We start from the raw sequence: 21,654 nt of genomic DNA on the forward strand, positions 1-21,654 counted from the left end.
AATTACTTAAATTTTTAGGAGAATTTAAAATGTTGAAAATCTCACATCTTGGACACCCCATTAAAATAATGGTTAAGTCAAAAGTGAGAGGAATTTTGGAATTATAATAAAGTGATTAAATTCACAATTTTCAAATAGTTTAAACTTTTGAAAGAATTTTGTTAATTTATCAATGAAACACAAACACACAATCAAACTTAATTAGCTATAACACCTAAATGAATTGCACCAAAGTTTTTCCCATAAAACACAGTTTATCATCAAGATTCCAAAGTAAAATTCTGGTGCTGAATATTGAAGCATTTTCTTTCCTCATCATGTTCTCTAATTGATTCTTTTTTCCTCCCCTTCTTTCTTATTGACTTTCACCTTTTTTTAAGGCCTTTGATATAATTATGTAAATTAATTGCATTTGCCGTAAGATATGTATTGTTTATTTATTCTTTCACCCACTGATAAGAACAGTCGAGCAGCTCTCTCTCTCTTTTTATTTTTTTGCCTGCTAATTTTAGTTTTTTAAATATTGGAGAAAGGATCATTGAAACAAAGAAAATCTAATTCTTTATCCGATCAGAACTCATTGCCAGCTGCAGAACCTTGACAATAGAGATCCTGCAGAACTTTGAACGAGTTTATACTTTATACTACTAGTGGAGGTCGTATATAGGAGTAGTACTTAAACAAGTTGCTTATATCATAACCTAGTCTTTTCATTATAAAGACTATTTTAATAGGAAGTGGTCACTTGCAAAATTGAATTTGAAAAAAAAAAGAAATTGGGAACCTGTACAGTATGTAATATTTCCAAATCATTGGAGTGGCAAGTTGTTTTGCTGAACATATATACTTCACTAATTAATAATTATGGACCAATTTACTTTACTTTAGTTTGTGGAGTGGCCAGGTTTTTTGTTTTTTGTTTTTGTTTTTTTTTTTTTTTTTTTTTTTTAAAAAAAAAAAAAAAAAAAAATAATAATAATAATAATTTAGTGATGAATTATTTAAATTTATTCTCCATTTGGTTACAGGAAAAAAAGTAGGAGGAAAAGGAAGAGAAAAAAATTGAAATAAGAAAGTCTTAAATTCTTTATCAACGGGAACAAGAAACTACAGTGAATACTCACTTGTAATGATGAGTTCATTTTCTTTTAGTCAATAAAACATCATTGTATATCTCTTTCTCTCACTTATCAGGCAAATGCTAGGCATTAATGGGCTAGGTTCATATATTATATGACTCCATGTGATTGTTCAAATCCTAGACATAGAAACTAAGACCATAAGGATCTAAAACTGCTAATACTTCTACGGGTTCATTCATATCATTTTAAACTGAGTCCTCTATAAATTTCTCAATTATAATTGAACAAATTCACTATTGTTTTTTGTTTCAAGTATTGCTGATTTTTATTACATCTGATTATGCCTATTCTTCCAACTGGGTTGGTTCCACAGTTATACATGCAAAAATAGAAAAAAAATAAATTGAAAAAGAAGTATCTGATACTTTAGTGGCTTAAGATCCTTAATGAAGATGTGTGCATGCACAACATATGAATGTATGTGTGCAAGTATTATGCTTTTTTGTTTTCTCTTTTTCTTACCACATGGATGTTTCAGGTCTCTGGCCTGATGGCTTCCTACACAAGTTCATTTTCTTCTAGATGAAACTACAGACTTTAGGATGTATGAAACCATTAAAGGGGAAGTCAGACATTGATGCTTACGACGCAATAGGAAAGATATTAGATTACCTAAATGTAGATAAAGAAGTTAATTATGTTTATTTCAAACAATTAACTTTATTGAATCAGCAAATATATTTAATTGATTCTAATTGTATATCCCAGCTGGCAAAACTTGAGCTTTGGTTGGACAAATCAAAAGTGGGAAGCCAACAGTTGTCAGTTCTCCAAATTGGTACAATGATCTTCAGGTGGGCAAAGCTCTTATGGATAATATGAATCTCAAAAATTTTCAGATTAAAAGGAGTTGGGGAAATTTGGTCTTGTCAGCCAATTGACTAAAAGTTCAAAAGACAATGTTAATACTTTCAGCATTACTGTTTTACCTTGTCTGAAAACATAGACCTAAGTAGCAAAAGACAGCTTTTGATGCTTCCTTATTAGCAATGACAGATTCAGTTAAACATTGACCTAAGTAATGAGTACAGGATGAGCTTCATCATGTAAGCTTTGGATATCCAACTAGGCTGGATATTCAGGTTTTGCAAGGCCTCAGCTTTGCAATTCATTTTGGCAAAGTCAAATTTTATTTTCAAATTGTGTTTTACCACCTTTTTACTTCTATACAGCTTTAGCACCAAAGCAGTGGTAGATCTTTTTTTTTAAATGATCAAGTCATAATTGGAAAAAAAAAAAAAAAGATTAATTAAGTCATAATTGTATTGTTGTCACTCTCTTCCTTCAGAAAGTCACAATTGTTGGAAACAGTGGAAATGGGGAATGCATAGTGACTACAATATTTCAAAGATCATTTGATCCTAAATCAGGTCACACGATGGAATTGTAAATTGAAAGGTTAAATTGAAGTGGATGAGTTGGTAGATTGGTCTTATCAGTCGAGAATAATTTTTGTTCAATGGTGCATCCATGCCAACACTGCATATGAGAAAGAAGGAAATGCAAATGAGGTGGAAAGCAAAGCTGCATCAAAGTTACAAGTGCACAAAGATTTGTTAGTAGCTTCCAACAGGTTAGTACAGTAAAATATTCTCCTAAACTCATCATTCAATAGTTCTTAATGATCCAAGTTACTAAGTCAATTGAGCTAATTTAGAGTAAAATAACATTAAATAGCCTTCAATGGATAAAGCAAAAGTGGAAGCATTATTACTTCAATCTTGTTCCTCTCTACAATTGATAAATGTAGGATTATAAATTTTTTTTTTTTTAGGAGTTTAGCATTTTCTTGTGAGTCTTACAAACTCATTGGACCATACTGCTTCATTTAGTTTCTATCAAATAAAATGCAGGACTATCATATCATGGTAATACTTGAGGATTCCAATTATCCAGCGGGCAGAAGAAACGGGTAGCCACTAGATGTCCAAGATACTACTTTAAACAAGGCTACAAATACTATCAAAGCTAAATCTGAACGAATAAATCAAGATGCACTGAACCAAGTGATGATGAATCAGGACACAACTGTCATGACTTGTCCATTATCTGAAGGTGATCAAAATAAAATTATCACAGAGAAAGGAGAGCTTGAGATTTTGATTGTGAATTTTCCACCTTGACAAACTGAGAAGGGCTAGTGTTTTTTGCTGCAGAGTTGCAAATAGGAATGAGGTAGAAATTAATTAGAAACAACTCTATCAAGTACTTTTTAAATGATTGATCCTATGTAACATGCAACTTGTCTCATGGTTGAATTTCATGTCTAGGCATTTCACAAACATTTAGGTCACATGTCAAGCGGATATGAAGTTAATTGCTATCACCTAGCGGTGTAATCGGATGCAGACAAATCTGTTACTAGCTTAATGGAAATTCATCTACTATTAATGTTCCTGCACTTCAATTCTATAAGAGAGGGAAACTATATACCCAGTTATTAATCTAAAAGCTAATGAGGAACAACTGGAGATTAGATCTCATAGAATCTTGCATGTGTTCAACAAAAGAAAAACTCCTAGTACACTCTACAGAGGCACCATCCACAACCAAGTGCAGAGCTAAACCTGAGATAATGTCTCAGCCTTTTAGGGGTAACAGTAGGTGTGCCTCGTCTACATAGCATTGTAGTACCATGTAGGTAGAAGAGAGAGGATATTAAGGGAGCAAAATGTTTCGTTCGCATGTAACAATGGTCTTGGCCAATAGAATTTTACCTGATGTGGTGTACACTCTTTGCCTTCCCTTTATATAAGAGGAAGGAAAACTTGTATTAAGACATACCTTAAGAAAATAGTGCACAAGAAGACTGGCTTGAGCCCGTGGTTTTTCTCTCTGTGTTCCTTTACACAGAGAGTTTTCCACGTAAAAAATTGTTGGTTGCTCTTGTTTTCCTTCGTTTTTCATTTATTTTTCATGTTACTTCACATTCTCCTACAAACCATTGGAATTTGGATGTCCAAGACATTGCTACATAATGCTACAAATGCAATCAATCACTCAATTTTAATCATGGTGGTTAAAAATAGTGTTATATAATATAGAAAGGGAAGCTTGAGACTTTGATTATGCTACAAAATAGTGTTTCTCTACAGTAGTGGCAAATAATGGTAATGTGATTATTAATTAAATACTTATTATTTTTTAGATAAGTGATTATTGTACCTAATGTGCAACTTGTCTCATGATTGTCATTTTGGCCCAGGCATTTCTAGCAAACAATATTTTAGTCATGTTTAAGAGAATATGAAATCCTAAGAGCTAGTAGCATCGAGCACATCTAACAAAATTGCCTATTCTAAATTTTGGTCATCAATAAGAGTTGTGATTTACGCTTTGTATCATTTTTTACTTCATCTAAGAAGCTTTATTTCCAGTCTACTTGATTCCAACTTCTAGTTGCCAAAATCAACTCTTCCTCTGAACCACTAAATCCCTAAAATGGCACATATTAAATTAAATCTCCAAAATAAATATATTAAATTAAAGAAGAAGATTCTCATTGTTTGATCTTTAGTTGATTTAGAGTTTCTTGATATTGCCCCAAAAAAAAAAAATCCGGTGTTATTTTAAATTATTTGATATGTCGTTAATTTGGAGTTTCTTGATCTTAGTTCAATCGATACCTTTTATGTTTTATTAATTGTACTATAGTTTCCAAAAGCAATAAAAAATTTGTGTCTCATTTTTTATGTTCCACTTTATACACCACTGACCATAGTTTTCTACATATAATTTTTTTTTCTTTCATTGTAAGTTGTAATTGGTGGAGTACAAAGTAGATTAGTTTATACTTCTAGTCCTAGCATATCCTAGTGTTTTCAATCGAGTTGGAGATGAAATTTTTGTTTTTCTCCCTCTAAATAAACAATTTATGCATTTTGTCATTTTCAAGGAAAATTATTAAGTATTTCTGGAATGAATAGTTATTCGCCTCTCGCAAAAGGATACAGATAGGAAACAGAGTGTTGATTGAATCACTGAAATACAAAAGAGAGATCAATGCAGCCAATAATTGAAATTAGCAAAACCCATTACAAGTCTCCAAACCCATCCATCTAAGCTAATCATTCAGAAGAAACACTCCCAAACGAAACATGAACAAATGGCCCAGACCTGTATGACTAAGAAAATGCAAAGGTGAAATTTTTTATGTAAATACCTGAAGTGAATCATCCACATTCTGTCTGTCAGTAGTTCTGAGCACTTCTTCAAATATATTGTTTTTTGATTCAATTAAATGAGGAGAGGAAGAGACGAAGGAGGGCAGAGAAAGCCGCAATTCTGAAGTTTTGAAACCATGAAAGATAGGAAAGAGCGAAAGGAGGGAAAATATTGATGAGTTATGAAGGAGTGATTTACTTAAATAAGGAGAGGAAGAGACGAAGGAGGCCAGAGAGAGGTTGGCGTTGGAAAGGCTAAGTTCTAAATTTTTGAAATTGCATTTGGAAGAGAGAGAGGTTGGCATTAGTCAAGCTAAAGGTCTGAAGAAGAAAGGTGTGGCGTTAAAAGAATAAAGGGTTGGGTTTTGGGCTCTATGGTAGACAGCAATGTAATATTCATGTTTTAGGCTTTACGGTGGACATAATTGAAGCTATAAATATTGGGCTTTATTGTGGAGTTGTTACCTGTAATGGGTTTTTCTTAAACTTTTTAGGAAACTTTTTTTTAATAGTATTTTCAAATTAGGAAAAAGTTTAGTAAAAGTATTTTAAAATTATAGGAAAAATTTAGGAAAAAAAAAATAAAAATGACATAGCGGTTGATCAATGGTAACGTAGCAATATTAAATACTACACTTCAGCTTATAGTAATAAAAAATATATAGATATAGATATAAATGAGGCTAGGCCAACTTTTACAGCCCACTTTTTTGACAAGTCATATATAGCATACAGCCATCTAAACTGTTACGTCTAAATTATTTTTCTTGTATATATTGATCACTCTGCCCAAGCCATTCTCCTCACAAACCATTGCTCTCATCTTACCTACCTTTTACTATTTCAAGGATTCCTTTCATTCACCACCATTGAGAAATGGCTGAAGGAGCTCTCTTCAACGTAGCTGAAGGAATCATTGGCCAACTGGGCAAACTAGCTCTCAAAGAGATTGGACTGCTCTGGGGTGTCAAAGATGAGCTTGAAAACCTCAAAAACACGGTTTCAACAATCAAAGCTGTGCTTCAGGCTGCAGAGGAGCAGCAGGCGCAGAGCCATGCCATCAAGGATTGGGTGGCAAAGCTGAAAGATGTACTTTTTGAAGCAGACGACTTGCTGGATGACTTTTCCACTGAAGTTTTACAACGGGAAGTGATGACCCGGAATAAGAAGGCAAAAGAGGTACGCATCTTCTTTTCCAAATCGAACCAGCTTGCATATGGTCTTAAAATGGGTCACAAGATTAAGGCAATTACGGGGAAGTTAGATGCCATTGATGTAGATAAGAATAGGTTCCACTTAGAGGAACGTCCTAGGGAGACACAAGTCAATAATAGGGTGAGAGAGACTCATGGTTTTGTGTGTGTTGAAGACTTTATTGGAAGAAAGGTTGACATGAAAATGATCAAAGAACGTTTATTGGATTCCAATATTGAACAGTATGTTTCAGTCCTTCCTATAGTAGGAATCGGAGGACTAGGTAAGACCACTTTAGCTCAATTTGTATTCAATGATGATGAAATTAAAAGTCATTTTGAAAAACAATTGTGGGTGTGCATCTCTGACGATTTTGATGTAAAAATGATTGTTGAGAAAATCCTAGAATGTGCAAAAGGTAAGAAACCAGAAAAACTTGAAATGAGCACATTGATAAATGATCTTCATAAAGAAATTGATGGAAAGAGATACTTACTTGTATTAGATGATGTGTGGAATGATGATGCAGAAAAATGGGATAGGTTAAAAGGATCTCTACTAGGTGGTGCAAAAGGCAGTAAAATATTGGTGACTACACGTGAGGAAAAGGTTGCTAAGATTTCAAAAACTATAGAAGCACACTTTTTAAGGGGTTTAAATGAAGAGGAGTCTTGGTCTTTATTTAAGCAAAAGGCATTTGAAAATGGACAAGAACCAGAAACTTTAAGAATTAAGGAAATTGGAATGGAAATAGTTAGAAAGTGCAGAGGAATTCCACTCGCCATAAAGACTATAGGAAGCCTATTGTGCTTTAAAAACTCAGAAGACGAGTGGTTGTCCTTCATGAATAAAGAATTTTCAAAACTAGATAAAAAAGAAAATGATATCCTACCAACACTTAAATTGAGTTATGATCATCTCCCATCACATTTGAAACAATGTTTTGCTTGTTGTAGTTTATTTCCAAAGGATTATCAAATTGAAAAGGAGTTATTGATTAAGGTATGGATGGCACAAGGGTTCATTAAGGCATCAGGTCAAAACCAATGCTTAGGAGATGTTGGTCATGAGTATTTAATAGATTTACGTTGGAGATCATTCTTTCAAGAAGTAGAAGGAAATCGTTGGGACGATGTAACTAAATTCAAAATACATGACCTAATGCATGATCTGGCAATATCAGTAGTGGGGCTAGAGAGCATCACTTTTGGCATAAATGAGGAAAAATGGATGAAAAAACCCATCACGTGTCATTTGGTTTTAATTTAGGCTCATCAAAGAAAATTCCAACCTCATTGTTTAAAGCAAGTAGGATAAGAACATTTCTTTTGCCATGTCAAACTTGGGTTTCAAATCAAATGGTATGGAACCAGTTAACTTGTGATGCATTTGTTTCAAGTTTCAAGTTCTTGCGCTTGTTAGATTTGCACAAAACTGGCATTAAGAATGTGCCACATTCTATCGGAAAGTTGAATCATTTAAGGTATCTCGATCTCTCATACAACATACACATTAAGATGCTTCGTAATTCCATTACAAGGTTGCAAAATTTGGAGACATTGGATCTTTCTTATTGTGGAGAACTTATAGAATTGCCAAAAAATATTAGTAAATTAGTCAATCTTAGGCATCTTAACATTGATAGGTGCTATAGTTTGACTCATATGCCACGTGGATTTGGGCAATTGACTAATCTCCACTCACTAACTCAGTATGTGTTGAGTACGGACTCTAGGTGTGGTGGTGAGTTGAAGGAACTTTACGAATTAAACCAGCTAAGAGAAAATCTAAGGATTGAAAATCTGAGACACAAGAAAGATGCTGAATTAGAATATAAGGCAGCAAATTTGAAAGAGAAACAACACCTTAAAGGCTTGGCGTTAGTGTGGATAGAAATAGAAGTGGAGGTTGGGTACGATGAGATGTCAATCGAAGCTTTGGAACCAAACCAAAATCTTAAAAGTTTGGAATTAAAAGGCTACAGGGGAGTGAAATATCCAAGCTGGCTTTCTTTACTCAGAAATCTTGTAAGCCTTTCGTTACTTTCAATGAAGAATAGCCAAGATGTGCTACCATTGCATCAATTTCCTTCTCTCAAAACTCTCTATTTGATTGGTGTTCCTTCTCTTGAGTACGTATCTCTGGTATCAGAGAGTTTTAAACTTCCACCCCTAGAATCCCTCTATATTTGGAATTGCCCTAATCTAAAGGGATGGTGGGAGAGGAGCAGCAACTCCATCGAGGAGGACGAAGATGACGCCGATAATTACGGTGAAATATCGATGATAACAGCAAAGAATCATTCTCTTCCTTCACTTTCTCGTCTTTCCTATCTGGACATTTCTGGTTGCCCTAAACTATCTTCCATGCCTTTATTTCCTTATGTTGAAAAACTATATCTGCATAACTCTAATTTGAGGCCATTGGAGCGAACAGTATCGATGGGAATGATAAGTACGGCATCTCAGGAAAACCCAACAGCAACAGAATCAACCTCGTCTGCTCATTCTTATTCTTCTTCAACACTTGCCACCTCATTCACCCCTCTCTCCAAATTCAAATATTTGAATATTGTTATGATAGAAGGCAGTGATGGTCATGTCCTTCAATCTATACAACATCTGACTGCACTTGAGGAATTTAGTTTATCTAATTATAATGAGGATGGGATGGAATTGGAATGGCAAGCCCTGAGGAAGCTTCAGTATCTAAGATTATATGATCATCCAAAATTGACCTCTCTTCCTGTGGGGCTTCAACAGGCCACCTCTCTGCGACATCTCGAGATTCGGAATTGTCCGAGTTTGACGACATTGCCGGAGTGGATCTGCGAAATCATTTCTCTTCAGTCACTCCATATTTCGAATTGCCCCAACTTGACTTCATTGCCTGCCCTAACGTCTTTGAAGACACTACATATTCGGAGATGTCCCATCTTAGTAGAAAGTTGCAAGAACCAGGATTGGGTTGCTCGCATCGAAAAATTGTGGCTAGATCTAGCTCCGCCAAAAGAAGAAGATTCAGGTATTGAATTTTATTATGCAAAACAAAATTCTTCTTCACCATCTTTAATTGTATAGCTAATCTTTTCCTGGCTATTTAATTTCATTATGCAGAACAAACTGAAACAAATAAGGAATATGAACTTAAAACTCGGGGCTTTACCAAAACTTTTGGGCGTTGCAGTGGTCCAACTAGTCAATAGCTCAGTGGTGAATAATTATAATTATCTAGAGGTGGTTTCTTGTTTTATTTATCTTTTCCAATAGAATTTTCATTCCTCACATGCATGCTTTCTTCACATATTAGGAGAAAGAATATGGAATTCTTGCCTCTGTTTCTTTTTATATCTCAAACCAAGTTGATTTGGTGATGTATTTTGGGTGTTTCTCTTCACATCTTGTCAGGTGAGGATCATCAATTGCTGATAAGGAGATAATATTTGTGGGGTGAAGTATCCTTGGCAGAAGAATTAGCTTATGCAGGTATTTTTTATGCTTCAGTTATAAGCTCCACCATTTTTTTTTTTCTACAATTGAATAAAAAAAATTGTTTTATGTTTTTTTTTTCTGGCTTGTCCAGGTATGAGTTGTTTCATACTGAATACTAATGTTTCTTTCCTATCTTTTTTGTCTTTCTTAGCTTGCGTTGGATTTAGATCATAAGTTGATATTCATGGTAGCAACACTTGGATAAAGGAAAAGTGGTTGCTTATTGGCTTTCTCCTTGAATTCAAGTGCTACAGAGGTAAGAAAATAATAGTCTTTTATTTACTTTTATATTATCATTCTTCTTTGTTCGAAGGGGGAAAAAGTAAAGAAAAAGATTTCACTAGGGCAGATTCTTCATAACACTAAATAGTTTATGATCAAAGTTGGGATCCAGTGTCTGTTTATTACCACTCTTATCCCTATAGATACAAGTATTGCCAACAGAGCTAGATGCCTCATTTTAAAATGTGTGCTTTAGGCTTTGATCATCTTCATTTATAATTGCAACTTCTCTAACAATCTCTGGCTTGTAATCAATTTTGGTTACTTTGGTTTTTAGAAGTCTACTAGTGACCAAAATAAAGGGTAAGTCATTGATCATATATTAGGTTTCTCGACCTTTACAAGAACTTTGAAACCAGTTAATAAATCACTCTCCAGAAGTCCATTTTTCTCCTGTTTTCTATGTTTCTTCCTTCTCCAAACAAGAACCTGCTTGACATTAAACTGTATGTCAATTTATCTGGGTATTTGGGGCTATCTACTTACATACTAAAAGCAGTTCTCATTTCATTGTAAAATATATGAAATGAAGATCAAATATGTAAAAGCGGTCTTTAATAGTGGTTCTTTTCGCTTCTTTTGTGAGAGGTGAGCAATGTGAGCTCAAAGATTTTAAGAATTTAATGGTTTAATTGATGATTCTTCATATTTAAGTATATGAGATTTACTGTCTGTAACTTTTATTTGATAGAATAGTTTGCATCAAAACAGAGCTTAGATTTAATGTAGATATGATATCTTTCAGGAATGGTATTCATTTTATGCCCCTGGTTAGTGAGAAACTTTGGGAAGACAATGATTATACAATCGTAACTTCTTTTTCATGTCAAATTTGATAAGCATCCTGCAGAATTCTTATTTGAAATGAGGAGCTTAGATTCTTAAATCCATAATGGTATTTATTGAATGATGCCAGGTGAAAATGCTCCAGAATGACCTAAGACAGCTTATATCCCTATGGCTAAAATTGAATGTAGAAGGATCCATCGTAACTCCATAAAAAGGTTGAGTGGCACAATTCAGCTTGTTAGTTTAAAAGTTATTTTGAGTTCTAAACTTTCTCATGTTGGATGACAAGAGCAACCAATACCATCCCCTAGAGTTGTGAGCTTGCCAACCCAACAGTTTTAGAAGGGTTCAGTCTTGTTCTACAGTAGAGTGGCAAATAAATGTTAGGTGAAACTAACTATCTAACTTTATCAACTTTTTTCTCTCTTTAGATGACTGATACTAATAGCATGCAACTTCTCCCATGATTCCCTTTTATATGTAGGCATTTAGCAAACATTTTGGTCACATGTTCAGGCAGATACGCAGTAGATAGCCACAACCTAAATGTTGTGGATAGTCACTTGTGAGTGGTGTCGAAATCATGGGGATTCTACAATGTGCTTGGATATGACAACCTTCCTTCTTAAAAAGAATGAGTATCACTCGCTATCCCACTTATGGCTACAATGGTAGAGGCAAACAGGAAAAAGTTGGCATGAGTCTGTTCTTATATTTGTGTATTTGTGAGAATAAGATTTAGGATTTGTTGCATCTTTGACTTCTTTTGGTATGTATGTCAATCATTAACTTATCTGTGAAGGGCACAATAATGAAATGTCAATGCTATGCTTTTTTATTTTATTTTTTATTCTAAGTGTTTTGATATTTTGAGTAATTTTCACTTGTCCGATTTCATGTGCCATATTTCTCAATTTGTTACCCTGCAACTTTGCAAGACATTGAAATTACATTTCTTTACTTTCATACGAAAATTATTCATCCTGAATTTGATTTCTCATGTATGATATGGAAAAATATGCTGGCTAAATTAATACTTTACTAATTATTATTTGGATTTTTGTTGGGTTTAAATCCTGTTTTTTGTTTATCTTTTGTTGGCTTTTCCAATATGAAACAAGTTCAATGTTTGTACAGCAGTTATGACAATGGTGGTGGCAATTATCTCTTGTTAATTGCTGTGGCATTTTTTAAAATATAAGCCATTGAAGCTCTGACATATCTAGCACTGTTGCACCTTTTTAAATTCTACAAATGGTTGCATCATCACAAGTTAATAAAAGAATAAGTAAGTTTTATTTATAATAGACCACAAGATTCCTGCACTATAATTCCAACCTCATTCTCATAAGTATTCAATACAAATTTTGCTTTACCATGTTAGGATTTTATAACTATCAAATTTAGATCTTATTGACCTATTTGGACATTATTGTGGTCTAGTTGGGTTCTTACTATCAAATTCAGTGTGTTTATTGGAAAGTTTTGAGCTGTTTTCAAGTTTATTCACTTGGTTCTTTGATTATCAGTGGGAAATGTAGAGACAAGCAGCAATTCAGGAGATGGATGGGGAGATCAGTTGGGATTCTGCAATATGCTTGATTATGATAGCCTCACTTCTTTCAAGAGATTGAGTATTATTGACTGACTCAAGTTGTTGCTAAGATGCAGAGTCAAACAAGAATGATTTGGCACAAACCTACTCCCTTTTATTTGACAGTGAAACTGAATTGATGAGAACCAGATTTAGAATTTGCTGCCACTTTGACTTCTTTTGGTATGTATGTGAATCATTAACCTAGATTGAAATGTCAATGCTATTCATTCTTTTCAATGTTCTAAGGATTCTCTTGCAACATGCAGTAAGTTGACAAGCTGGAAATTGTGTCTCATTACTTTCATTATCATAATACGTCCTTTCCGCATTTATATGAGATGAAACAATATGTAAAATATATTAGTAATTACTTTTTAGCTTTGCCAAATTCCTTTTACTTATAAAGAAAAAATGTTGCTCAAGTTTTTATTCAAAAGTGTGCCAAGGAGGTGATGTATTTGGCTTGCTTTCTTAATCTTTGCAAAGGCATAATGATATTCTGGTTGGAAATTCAAAGCTAGAAACTATAGTATATAGTACTCCTGGAATCAGCATCTTAAACAATGGGCTTGTAATGATCTCAAAGATCACAATGCGTTCAAAGTTCAAATGGCTGGACACAGGTAAGGGGAGGATCTATATGTTTTTGTGAGAGAAATGCTGCTATCATGTTATTGCTGAAAATGACTCAATTGCTCCTATGTCATCCTAATTCCTTTTTGTCTTGATTTTAAATTTTGGCTTGTAGATTCAATTTCCCCATGTGCTTCTACTTCCATCGTGCTTCAAGATCATCCCCTTTTCTCTGAACCGTCTCCCTGCTAAAAATATCTCATTCTGCAACAGAGTCCAGTGAGGGAGTTCCAAACTGAATCTAGTTTTGAGCCTCATTGAGGATCCCAAGGAAAGTGGCAAGGCCAAAACCAGAAGAGGTGCCCCTAATGAGGTATTTGGGTAATCATCCCCTTTTCACTGGACACCCCCAATGAGCCTCATTTAGATTGGATTAATGCACTATTTTGACATTTCAAGTTAGACCAAAAAAAAAAAAAGTAGTGATGGCTTATTTAAATTTATACTCAATCTAGTTACAAAAAAACAATGTAGGAGGTAAAAGAAAAAAATATTTGGAAAAAAAAAAGTCTTAACTTCTTTATTAGTGGGAACAAGAAACTATAGTGAATACTCACTTGTAATGATGAGTTCATTTTCTTTTAGTCAAGACATTATTGTACCTCTCTTTCTCTCACTTATCAGACAAATGCCAAGCATTAATGTGCAAGTTTCGCACATTACATGAATCCATTTGACTGCTCAGATCCTAGGTATAGAAACTAAGACCATAAGGATCTAAAACTCCTAATACTTCTACATGTTCATTCATACCATTTTAAACTCAATCCTCTATAAATTTATCAATTATAATTAAAATTTTTTTTTTTTTTCGAGTATTGTTGATTTTTATTAAATCTGATAATGCCTTTTCTTCAAACAGAGTTGATTCCAAAGTTATATATATGCAGCAATAGCAAAATATTCAAAAAAGAAGAAGAAGAAAGTATTAGATACTTTAGTGGCTTAAGTTCCTTAATGAAGATGTGTGCATGCACACCATATGAATGTATGTGTGCAACTATTATGCTTCTTTTCCTCTTTTTCTTACCACATGGATGTTTCAGGTCTTTAGGCCTGGTGTCTTCCTACACAAGTTCATTTTCTGCTGGATGAAACTACAGACTTTAAGATGTATAAAACCATTAAGAGGAAGTCAGACATTGATGCTTATGATGCAATAGGAAAGATATTAGATGACATAGATGTAGATACCGAAGTTAATTATGTTTATTTCAATCATTTAACTTTATTAAATGAGCAAATATATTTAATTGATTTTATTTCTATATCCCAGCTGGCAAAACTTGAGTTTTGTTTGGAAAAGGAAAAAGCGGGAAGTCAACAGTTATCAGTTCTCCAAAGTGATACTATGATCTTCAGGTGGGCAAAGGTCTTATGGATAATATTAATTTCAAAAAGTTTCAGCCAAGAACCTTTGTTCTTTGCATCCACCATCAAATATAATATTGCATATGGAAAGGTGGGGGAAGAATTGAAGAAATAAGAGCTGGACCTCGACTTGCATATGCTGTTCTTTTACTGATACATTGCTTGAGGTTCTAACTTCTGGTCCATGACTATACTTTAGATGATCCTTTCATTTTGATAATCATCTAAAGTACTGTCATATGGAATTCTGGAATTTGCAGCTGAGCGAACTCCATGGGTGGTGAAGCACAAGACTCATTTGTCCCGTGGACAGAAGCAAATAGCTTCCATAGCAAGAGCAATTTCTAAACACACAAGGATTTTAACTCCTAAATGAAGCTAAAAGTGCATTTGATGTGGAGTTTGAGAGAATATTGCAAGAGGCATTGGACATGCAGGTATGCAAATTATTGTTTTGGTTTCTTATCATTTGAGCATGATCAAGAATGCCAATATGTTTGAAAAAGGAATGTTAAAAGTATAGTCACACCGTATTCTCTTTAATCACATCTTGAGGCATTTTCACGTGTCTCAACCAGTAATTTTATTTTCTGTAAACTAGTCTTTGTTCACCACAGCAGCATTGTATATCATTTGACCTAGGTATATGAATTCTGAATTTTACATTTTAACAAAAAGAAATTATAAAATTGCATATAATTACATTATCTTTATGAATTATTGGCCTATGTCCTGGATATTGCAAGTTTTTCTTTTTTCCTCCCAAACTTTTACATGAACTCAATTGACTAAAACTTCAAAAGACAATGCTAATACTTTCAGCATTACTGTTTGACCTTGTCTGAAAACATAGACCTAAGTAGCAAAAGACAAAGTTGTTGATGCTTCCTTATTAGCAATGATTGATTCAAAGTTAAATTTAGACCTAAGTAATAAGTCTAGGATGACAACAAATCATACAAAGGAAAAATTGAGCTTCATGTTGTAAGCTTTAGATAGCCATCTAGGTTAGATTTTCAGGTTTTCCAAGGCCTCAGCTGTTTTGCCATTTATTTTGGCAAAGGTAAAATTTTATTTCAAATTGTGCTTTACCACCATTTTACTTCTATACAGCTTTAGCACCAAAGCAGTATTTGATTTTTTTTTTAATGATCAAGTCATAATTGGAAAAACAAAACCAGATTAATCAAGTCATACTTGTATTGTTGTATTGTTGTGTTCATGGATATAAATTCAGTGTGTTTATTGGAAAGTTTTGAGCTGTTTTCAAGTTTATTCACTTGGTTCTTTGATTATCAAAGGGAAATATAGAGACAAGTAGCAATTGAGGAGATGGTTGAGGAAATTAGGGAGGATTCTGCAATATGCTTGATTATGATAACCTCACTTCTTTAAAGAGATCAAGTATTATTGACTAACTCAAGTTGTTGCTAAGACAGCAGAGTCAAACAAGAAAGATGTGGCATAAACCTGCTCCCATTTATTTGACAGTGGAATTGAATTAATGAGAACCAGATTCAGAATTTACTGCCACTTTGACTTCTTTGGGTATGTATGTCAATCAATAACCTAGATCCTTCATAAAAGGATATATAGCAATCTTTTTTTCTTTTTTCTTTTTTTTTTGATTGGAAGATATATAGCAATCTTGTTTGTTCTGTAAAAAAAATAAAAATTAAAATGTCAATGCTATTATTTCTTTTCAATGTTCTAAGGATTCTCCTGCAAAATGCAGTAAGATGACAAGCTGAAAATTGTGTCTCATTACTTTCATTATCATAATATGTCCTTTCCGCATTTATATTAGATGAAATAATATGTAAAATGTATTAGTACCTATTTTTTGGCTTTGCTAATTTACTTTTACTTAATAAAGAAAAAAATGTTACTTAAGTTTTTATTCAAAAGTGTGCCAAGGAGGTGATGTATTTGGCTTAGTTTGTTGATCTTTTCATAGGTATAATGATAATCTGGTTGGAAATTCAAAGCTAGCAACTATAGTATATATTACTTTTGGAATCAACATCTTAAACAATGGGCTTGTGATGATCTCAAAGATCAAAATGCACTCAAAGTTCAAGTGGTAGTACACAGGTAAGGGGAGGATCTATAGTTTTTTGTGAAAGAAATGCTCCTATCACATTATTGCTGAAAAGGACTCAATTGCTCTTATGTCATCTTAATTCCTTTTTGTCTTGATTTTAACTTTCGGCTTGTGGATTCCATATCCCCATGTTCTTCCACTTCCATCGTGCATCGACGTCATCCCTTTTTCACTGGACCCTCTCCTTGCTTAAAAAAAAAAAAAAAAAAAAAAAACTTATTCTGCAACATAGTACAAGAAGGGAGTTCTAAACTGAATCTAGTTTTAAGCCTCATTGAGGATACCAAGGAAAGAGGCAAAGCTGGAAGAGGTGCCCTCTAATGAGGTATTTGGGTAATCATCCCCTTTTCACTAGTCCCCCTAATGAGCCTCATTTAGATTGGATTGACACACAATTTTGACATTTCAAGTTAGTGTCAACAATTTTAGTGATGGATTATTTAAATTTATGCTCCATTTGGTTATAGAAAAAATGTAGGAGGAAAAAGAAAAGAAAAAAAAATTGAAATTAAAAAGTCTTAAATTCTTTATTAGTGGGAACAAGAAACTACAATGAATACTCACTTGTAATGATGAGTTCATTTTATTTTAGTCAACAAAACATTTTGTACATCTCTTTCTCTCACTTATCAGTAAAATGCCAGGCATTAATTGGCAAGGTTCATAAGTTACGTGAATCCATGCGACTGCTTAACTCCTAGACATAGCAACTAAGACCATAAGGATCTAAAACTCCTAATACTTCCACAAGTTCAGTCATATCATTTAAACTCAGTCCTCTATAAATTTATCAATTATAATTGAACAACTTCATTATTGTTTTTTGTTTCAAGTATTGCTGATTTTTATTGTATCTGATTATGTCTTTTCTCCAAACAGAGTTGGTTCCAAAGTTATATATGCAGCAATAGCAAAAAATTGAAAAAAAAAAGGTATTAGATACTTTAGTGGCTTAAGTTCCTTAATGAAGATGTGTGCAACCACAACATATGAATGTATGTGTGCAAGTATTATGCCTTTTTTCCTTTTTTTCTTACCACATGGATGATTTAGTTTTGGTCTCTAGGCTTGGCGTCTTCCTACACAAGTTCATTTTCTGCTAGAGCAAACATCAATGCTTATGACGCAATAGGAAAAATATTAGATGACATAAATTAATTATGTTTATTTCAATCATTTAACTTTATTAAGTGAGCAAATATATTTAATTGATTCTATTTCTATATTCCAGATGGCAAAACTTGAGCTTTGGTTGGACAATGCAAAAGCGCGGGAAGTCAACAGTTATCAGTTCTTCAAAGTGATACAATGATCATCAAGTGGGCAAAGTTCTTATGGATAATATCATTCTCAAAAAATTTCAGATTAAATGGAGTAGGGAAAATTTGGTCTTGTCAGCCAAGAACCCTTGTTCTTTGCATCCACCATCAAATATAATATTGCATATGGAAAGGTGGTGCAAGAATTGAAGAAATAAGAGCTGCACTTGAACTTGCCTATGCTAGTCTTTTACTAATACATTGCTTGTGGTTCTAACTTCTGGACCTGGTCCATGACTGTACTTTAGATGATCCTTTCATCTTGATAATCATCTAAGTTGTTAATATATTTTGGAAATTTGAAATTTGCAGCTGAGTGGACTCCATGGGTGGTGAAACACAAGACTCATTTGTCTTGTGAACACAAGCAAATAGCTTCCATGGCTAGAGCAATTTCTAAACATCGATGGATTTTAACTTTTAAATGCAGCCGAAAGTGTATTTGATGCTGGTTTTGAGAGAATATTACAAGTGGCATTGGACATGAATCTACGCAAACTATTGTTCTAATTGCTTATCATTTGAACATGATCAAGAATGCCAATATGATTGATGTTTACATTTTAACAAAGAGAAACTATAAAATTTCTTATGATTACTTCTTTACATTATCTTTATGAATTATTGGCCTATGTCTTGGATATTGAAAGCATTTCTTTTTTCCTCCCAAACTTATATATAAAGTAACTCAATAGACTAAAAGTTCAAAAGACAATATTAATACTTTCAGCATTACTGTTTGACCTTGTTTGAAACCATAGACCTAAGTAGCAAAAGACAAAGCTATTGATGCTTCCTTATTAGCAATAATAGATTCTAAGTTAAATATAGACCAAAGTAATGAGTCTAGGATGACAATGAGTCATACAAGGGAAAAATTGAGCTTCATCATGTAAGCTTTAGATATCCATCTAGGCTAGATATTCAGGTTTTTTGAGGCCTAAGCTGTGCCATTCTTTTTGGCAGAGGTTAAATTTTATTTTCAAATTGTGTTTTACCGCCGCCCTTTTATTTCTATACAACATTAGCACCAAAGCAGTACTAGATTTATTTATTATTATTTTTTTTTATCAAGTGATAATTGAAAAGAAAAAACAGATTAATCAAGTCATAATTGTAATGTTGTCACTCTTTTCTTTCAAAAAGTCACAATTGTTGGAAAAAGTGGAAATGGGGAATGCATAGTGACTGCAATATTGCAAAGATCCTATGATCCTAAATCAGGTCACCTGATGGAATTGAAATTGGAAGGTTAAAGTTGCATCAAAGTTACAAATGCGCAAAGGTTTGTTAGTGGCTTACAACAGTTTAGTAGAGCAAAATATTCTCCTAAATTCATCATTTGGTAGTTCTTAATGATCCAAGTAACTAAGTCAATTGAGTTACTTTAGATTAAAACAACATTTAATATCTTTCAATGGATAAAGCAAAAGTGGAAGCATTATTACATCAATCTTTTTCCCATCTACAATTGATAGATGTAGGATTACAAATTTTAGTTTTCGAGCTTAGCATTTGCTTGTGAGTCTTACAAACTCACAGGACTATACTGCTTCATTTAGTTTCTGTCAATTAAAATGCAGTACTATCAGGATTCCAATTATCCAGCAGGTAGAGGAAATGGGTACCCATTAGACATGATGTCCAAGTTACCAAATACACTCAATGTTGAATCTGAACGAATAATTGAAGATGCACTGAATCCAGTGATGGTGAACCGGGCTGCAACTGTCGTGGCCTATCCATTATCAGCATTGTGATCAAAATACAATTGTCAAAGAGAAAGGAGAGCTTGAGACTTTGATTGTGAATTTGCCACCTTGACAATCTGAGAAGGGCCTTCGTTTTTCTGCTGTAGAGTTGCAAATAAATAGTAAGGTAGATATTAATTAGAAACAACTCCATCAAGTACTTTTTAGATGATTGATTCTATGTAACATACAACTAGTCTCATGGTTGCATTTCAGGTCCCAGCATTTTGCAAACATTTAGGTCACATGTCAAGCAAATATGAAGTTAATAGCTATGACCTAATGGTGCAATCGGATGCTCAAACACATCTTTGAATAGCTTAATGGAAATTCCTATCCCAAATTTTTGTAATCTTTTAGGTGCTAAACTTGCAATCCTGATTTTTTTTTCTCTGAATTTGTTTTCCATTTTGGAGCATGTTCAATTGTAAGCTAGACCATAAGCATTCATAAGTTAATTACTTCTTCTTTAATTTATATTATTCATATTTCTTTTTATTGTGATTGTTTTATTATTCATGAGGAGAATAAAATCTATATAATTTTAAATTCATCAATTGAATCTTTGACTCCAATCAGCTCAATTTTAACTACTACTAATCAAATCAACTATTTTTCTTTCTTGCTAGAACTTGTTGTTGTGGTCCAAATCATTCATGAAGCAAGTAGCAACTAGAAATACCGTTGACAATCCAATCCTATGTCTTTCAACCTTTTATATCAACATCTTTCTTCTTATTTTTCTATTTTAGTCACCAAAACCTCACCTTTAATCAGACACTTTTTTTTTCTTTTGCTTCAAATTAATAGGACCATCTTAAGAACAAAAAACAAATAGAGGAAATGGATAGTTCAAGGCTTCTTATTTCTTCCATGAACTTATGCAAGTATCTGCCTAGGAAGCGATATTGTAAAAGGAACTTTGTTGTACTCTAAAGTCATACTCCATTTAATAATTTTTACTTTTAAATTAATGCCGTCTAAATAAATATTTAAAATAATTCAATTGATTCAAGTAAAATCAAGATATAATTTCTTGGTACTGATACATAACTCTTTACTGAAAACAAAAAAAATTATGACATAATTTCTAATATTATATTTGGTACATAACTCATTTGGATGCTTTGTTTTTTGGTGTTTGAGGGGGGGGGGGTCATTGGAGGTTTATATGCAATATAATTCTCTCCCTTTCTTTAAACCATCTCTTTTAAAACTCTTACACCTAAAGACACATATTGATTTATTCGTTTTTCTTTTAGATAAATTAATAGTTGGTGAAGGAATTTGAATCTTAGACGTCTCTGTTAGAAACATCATGAGATGTCAATTAAGGTATAAGACTCTTAGTGGTCTATACTTTTTTAAAAACAAGGATTTTGATATGAATATTAAATCATGTGACATCCTAACCTCTCTAAAATATAAGTTTTTAACATTCTCTTGTTACAATTAAATATTTGGATTTATAGTGTCAACCTTAAGGCCCATTAAATTACTTTTGGGCCTTCATTCTCATGATTATTGGTTTGGATATTTTGTAGACCTATAAAAATCAAGATGACCAAGAAAAAAAATTGTATACATATGGAGGCCAATCATAAAGGATAAAGCCCTACAAGAGATCCTCCTTATGGCCATAAAAAATGGATGTATTCTCCTTTTTTTTACATTTTCTTTTTAAAAATACTTATTTTCATATTCTCAATACTAATAAAAGACAATTAACTCAATTGATAAAAAAAAATTTTAATTGTGAAATAATTAATTATCAAAAACTAAAAGATTTATCTTAGAAACTGAGACAACATAGCTTTG

The 21,654-nt window shown here is 33.1% G+C and overlaps 1 protein-coding gene across 19 annotated transcripts; it reads left to right on the forward strand.

Moving 5' to 3' along the window:
* The first annotated feature begins 913 nt into the window (after positions 1 to 913).
* Positions 914 to 18,691, forward strand: LOC112028653 (putative disease resistance protein RGA3). 19 transcript variants are annotated; one of them, XM_065771588.1, is made up of 15 exons: positions 1,767 to 1,936; positions 2,431 to 2,715; positions 2,996 to 3,317; positions 6,154 to 9,523; positions 9,616 to 9,735; positions 9,907 to 9,984; positions 10,142 to 10,246; positions 12,591 to 12,838; positions 13,145 to 13,604; positions 14,568 to 14,653; positions 14,862 to 15,099; positions 15,964 to 16,210; positions 16,620 to 16,756; positions 17,646 to 17,698; positions 17,998 to 18,691. In XM_065771588.1, exons 4-5 carry the CDS (start codon positions 7,726 to 7,728, stop codon positions 9,702 to 9,704), a joined length of 1,887 nt encoding a protein of 628 aa, XP_065627660.1. In that variant the 5' UTR covers positions 1,767 to 1,936; positions 2,431 to 2,715; positions 2,996 to 3,317; positions 6,154 to 7,725; the 3' UTR covers positions 9,705 to 9,735; positions 9,907 to 9,984; positions 10,142 to 10,246; positions 12,591 to 12,838; positions 13,145 to 13,604; positions 14,568 to 14,653; positions 14,862 to 15,099; positions 15,964 to 16,210; positions 16,620 to 16,756; positions 17,646 to 17,698; positions 17,998 to 18,691. The 19 variants fall into 19 exon arrangements, 18 of the variants coding, with proteins under 18 accessions (XP_065627659.1, XP_065627660.1, XP_065627656.1 ...); XM_065771587.1 differs by lacking the exons at positions 16,620 to 16,756; positions 17,646 to 17,698 and adding an exon at positions 914 to 1,760 and having other exon boundaries at positions 1,851 to 1,936; XM_065771584.1 differs by lacking the exons at positions 16,620 to 16,756; positions 17,646 to 17,698 and adding an exon at positions 11,189 to 11,276.
* Positions 18,692 to 21,654: the final 2,963 nt, after the last annotated feature.

The sequence above is a fragment of the Quercus suber genome, unplaced genomic scaffold (genome assembly GCF_002906115.3).
Source record: "Quercus suber isolate HL8 unplaced genomic scaffold, Cork oak 2.0 scaffold_46, whole genome shotgun sequence".
Taxonomy (NCBI): Eukaryota; Viridiplantae; Streptophyta; class Magnoliopsida; order Fagales; family Fagaceae; genus Quercus; species Quercus suber.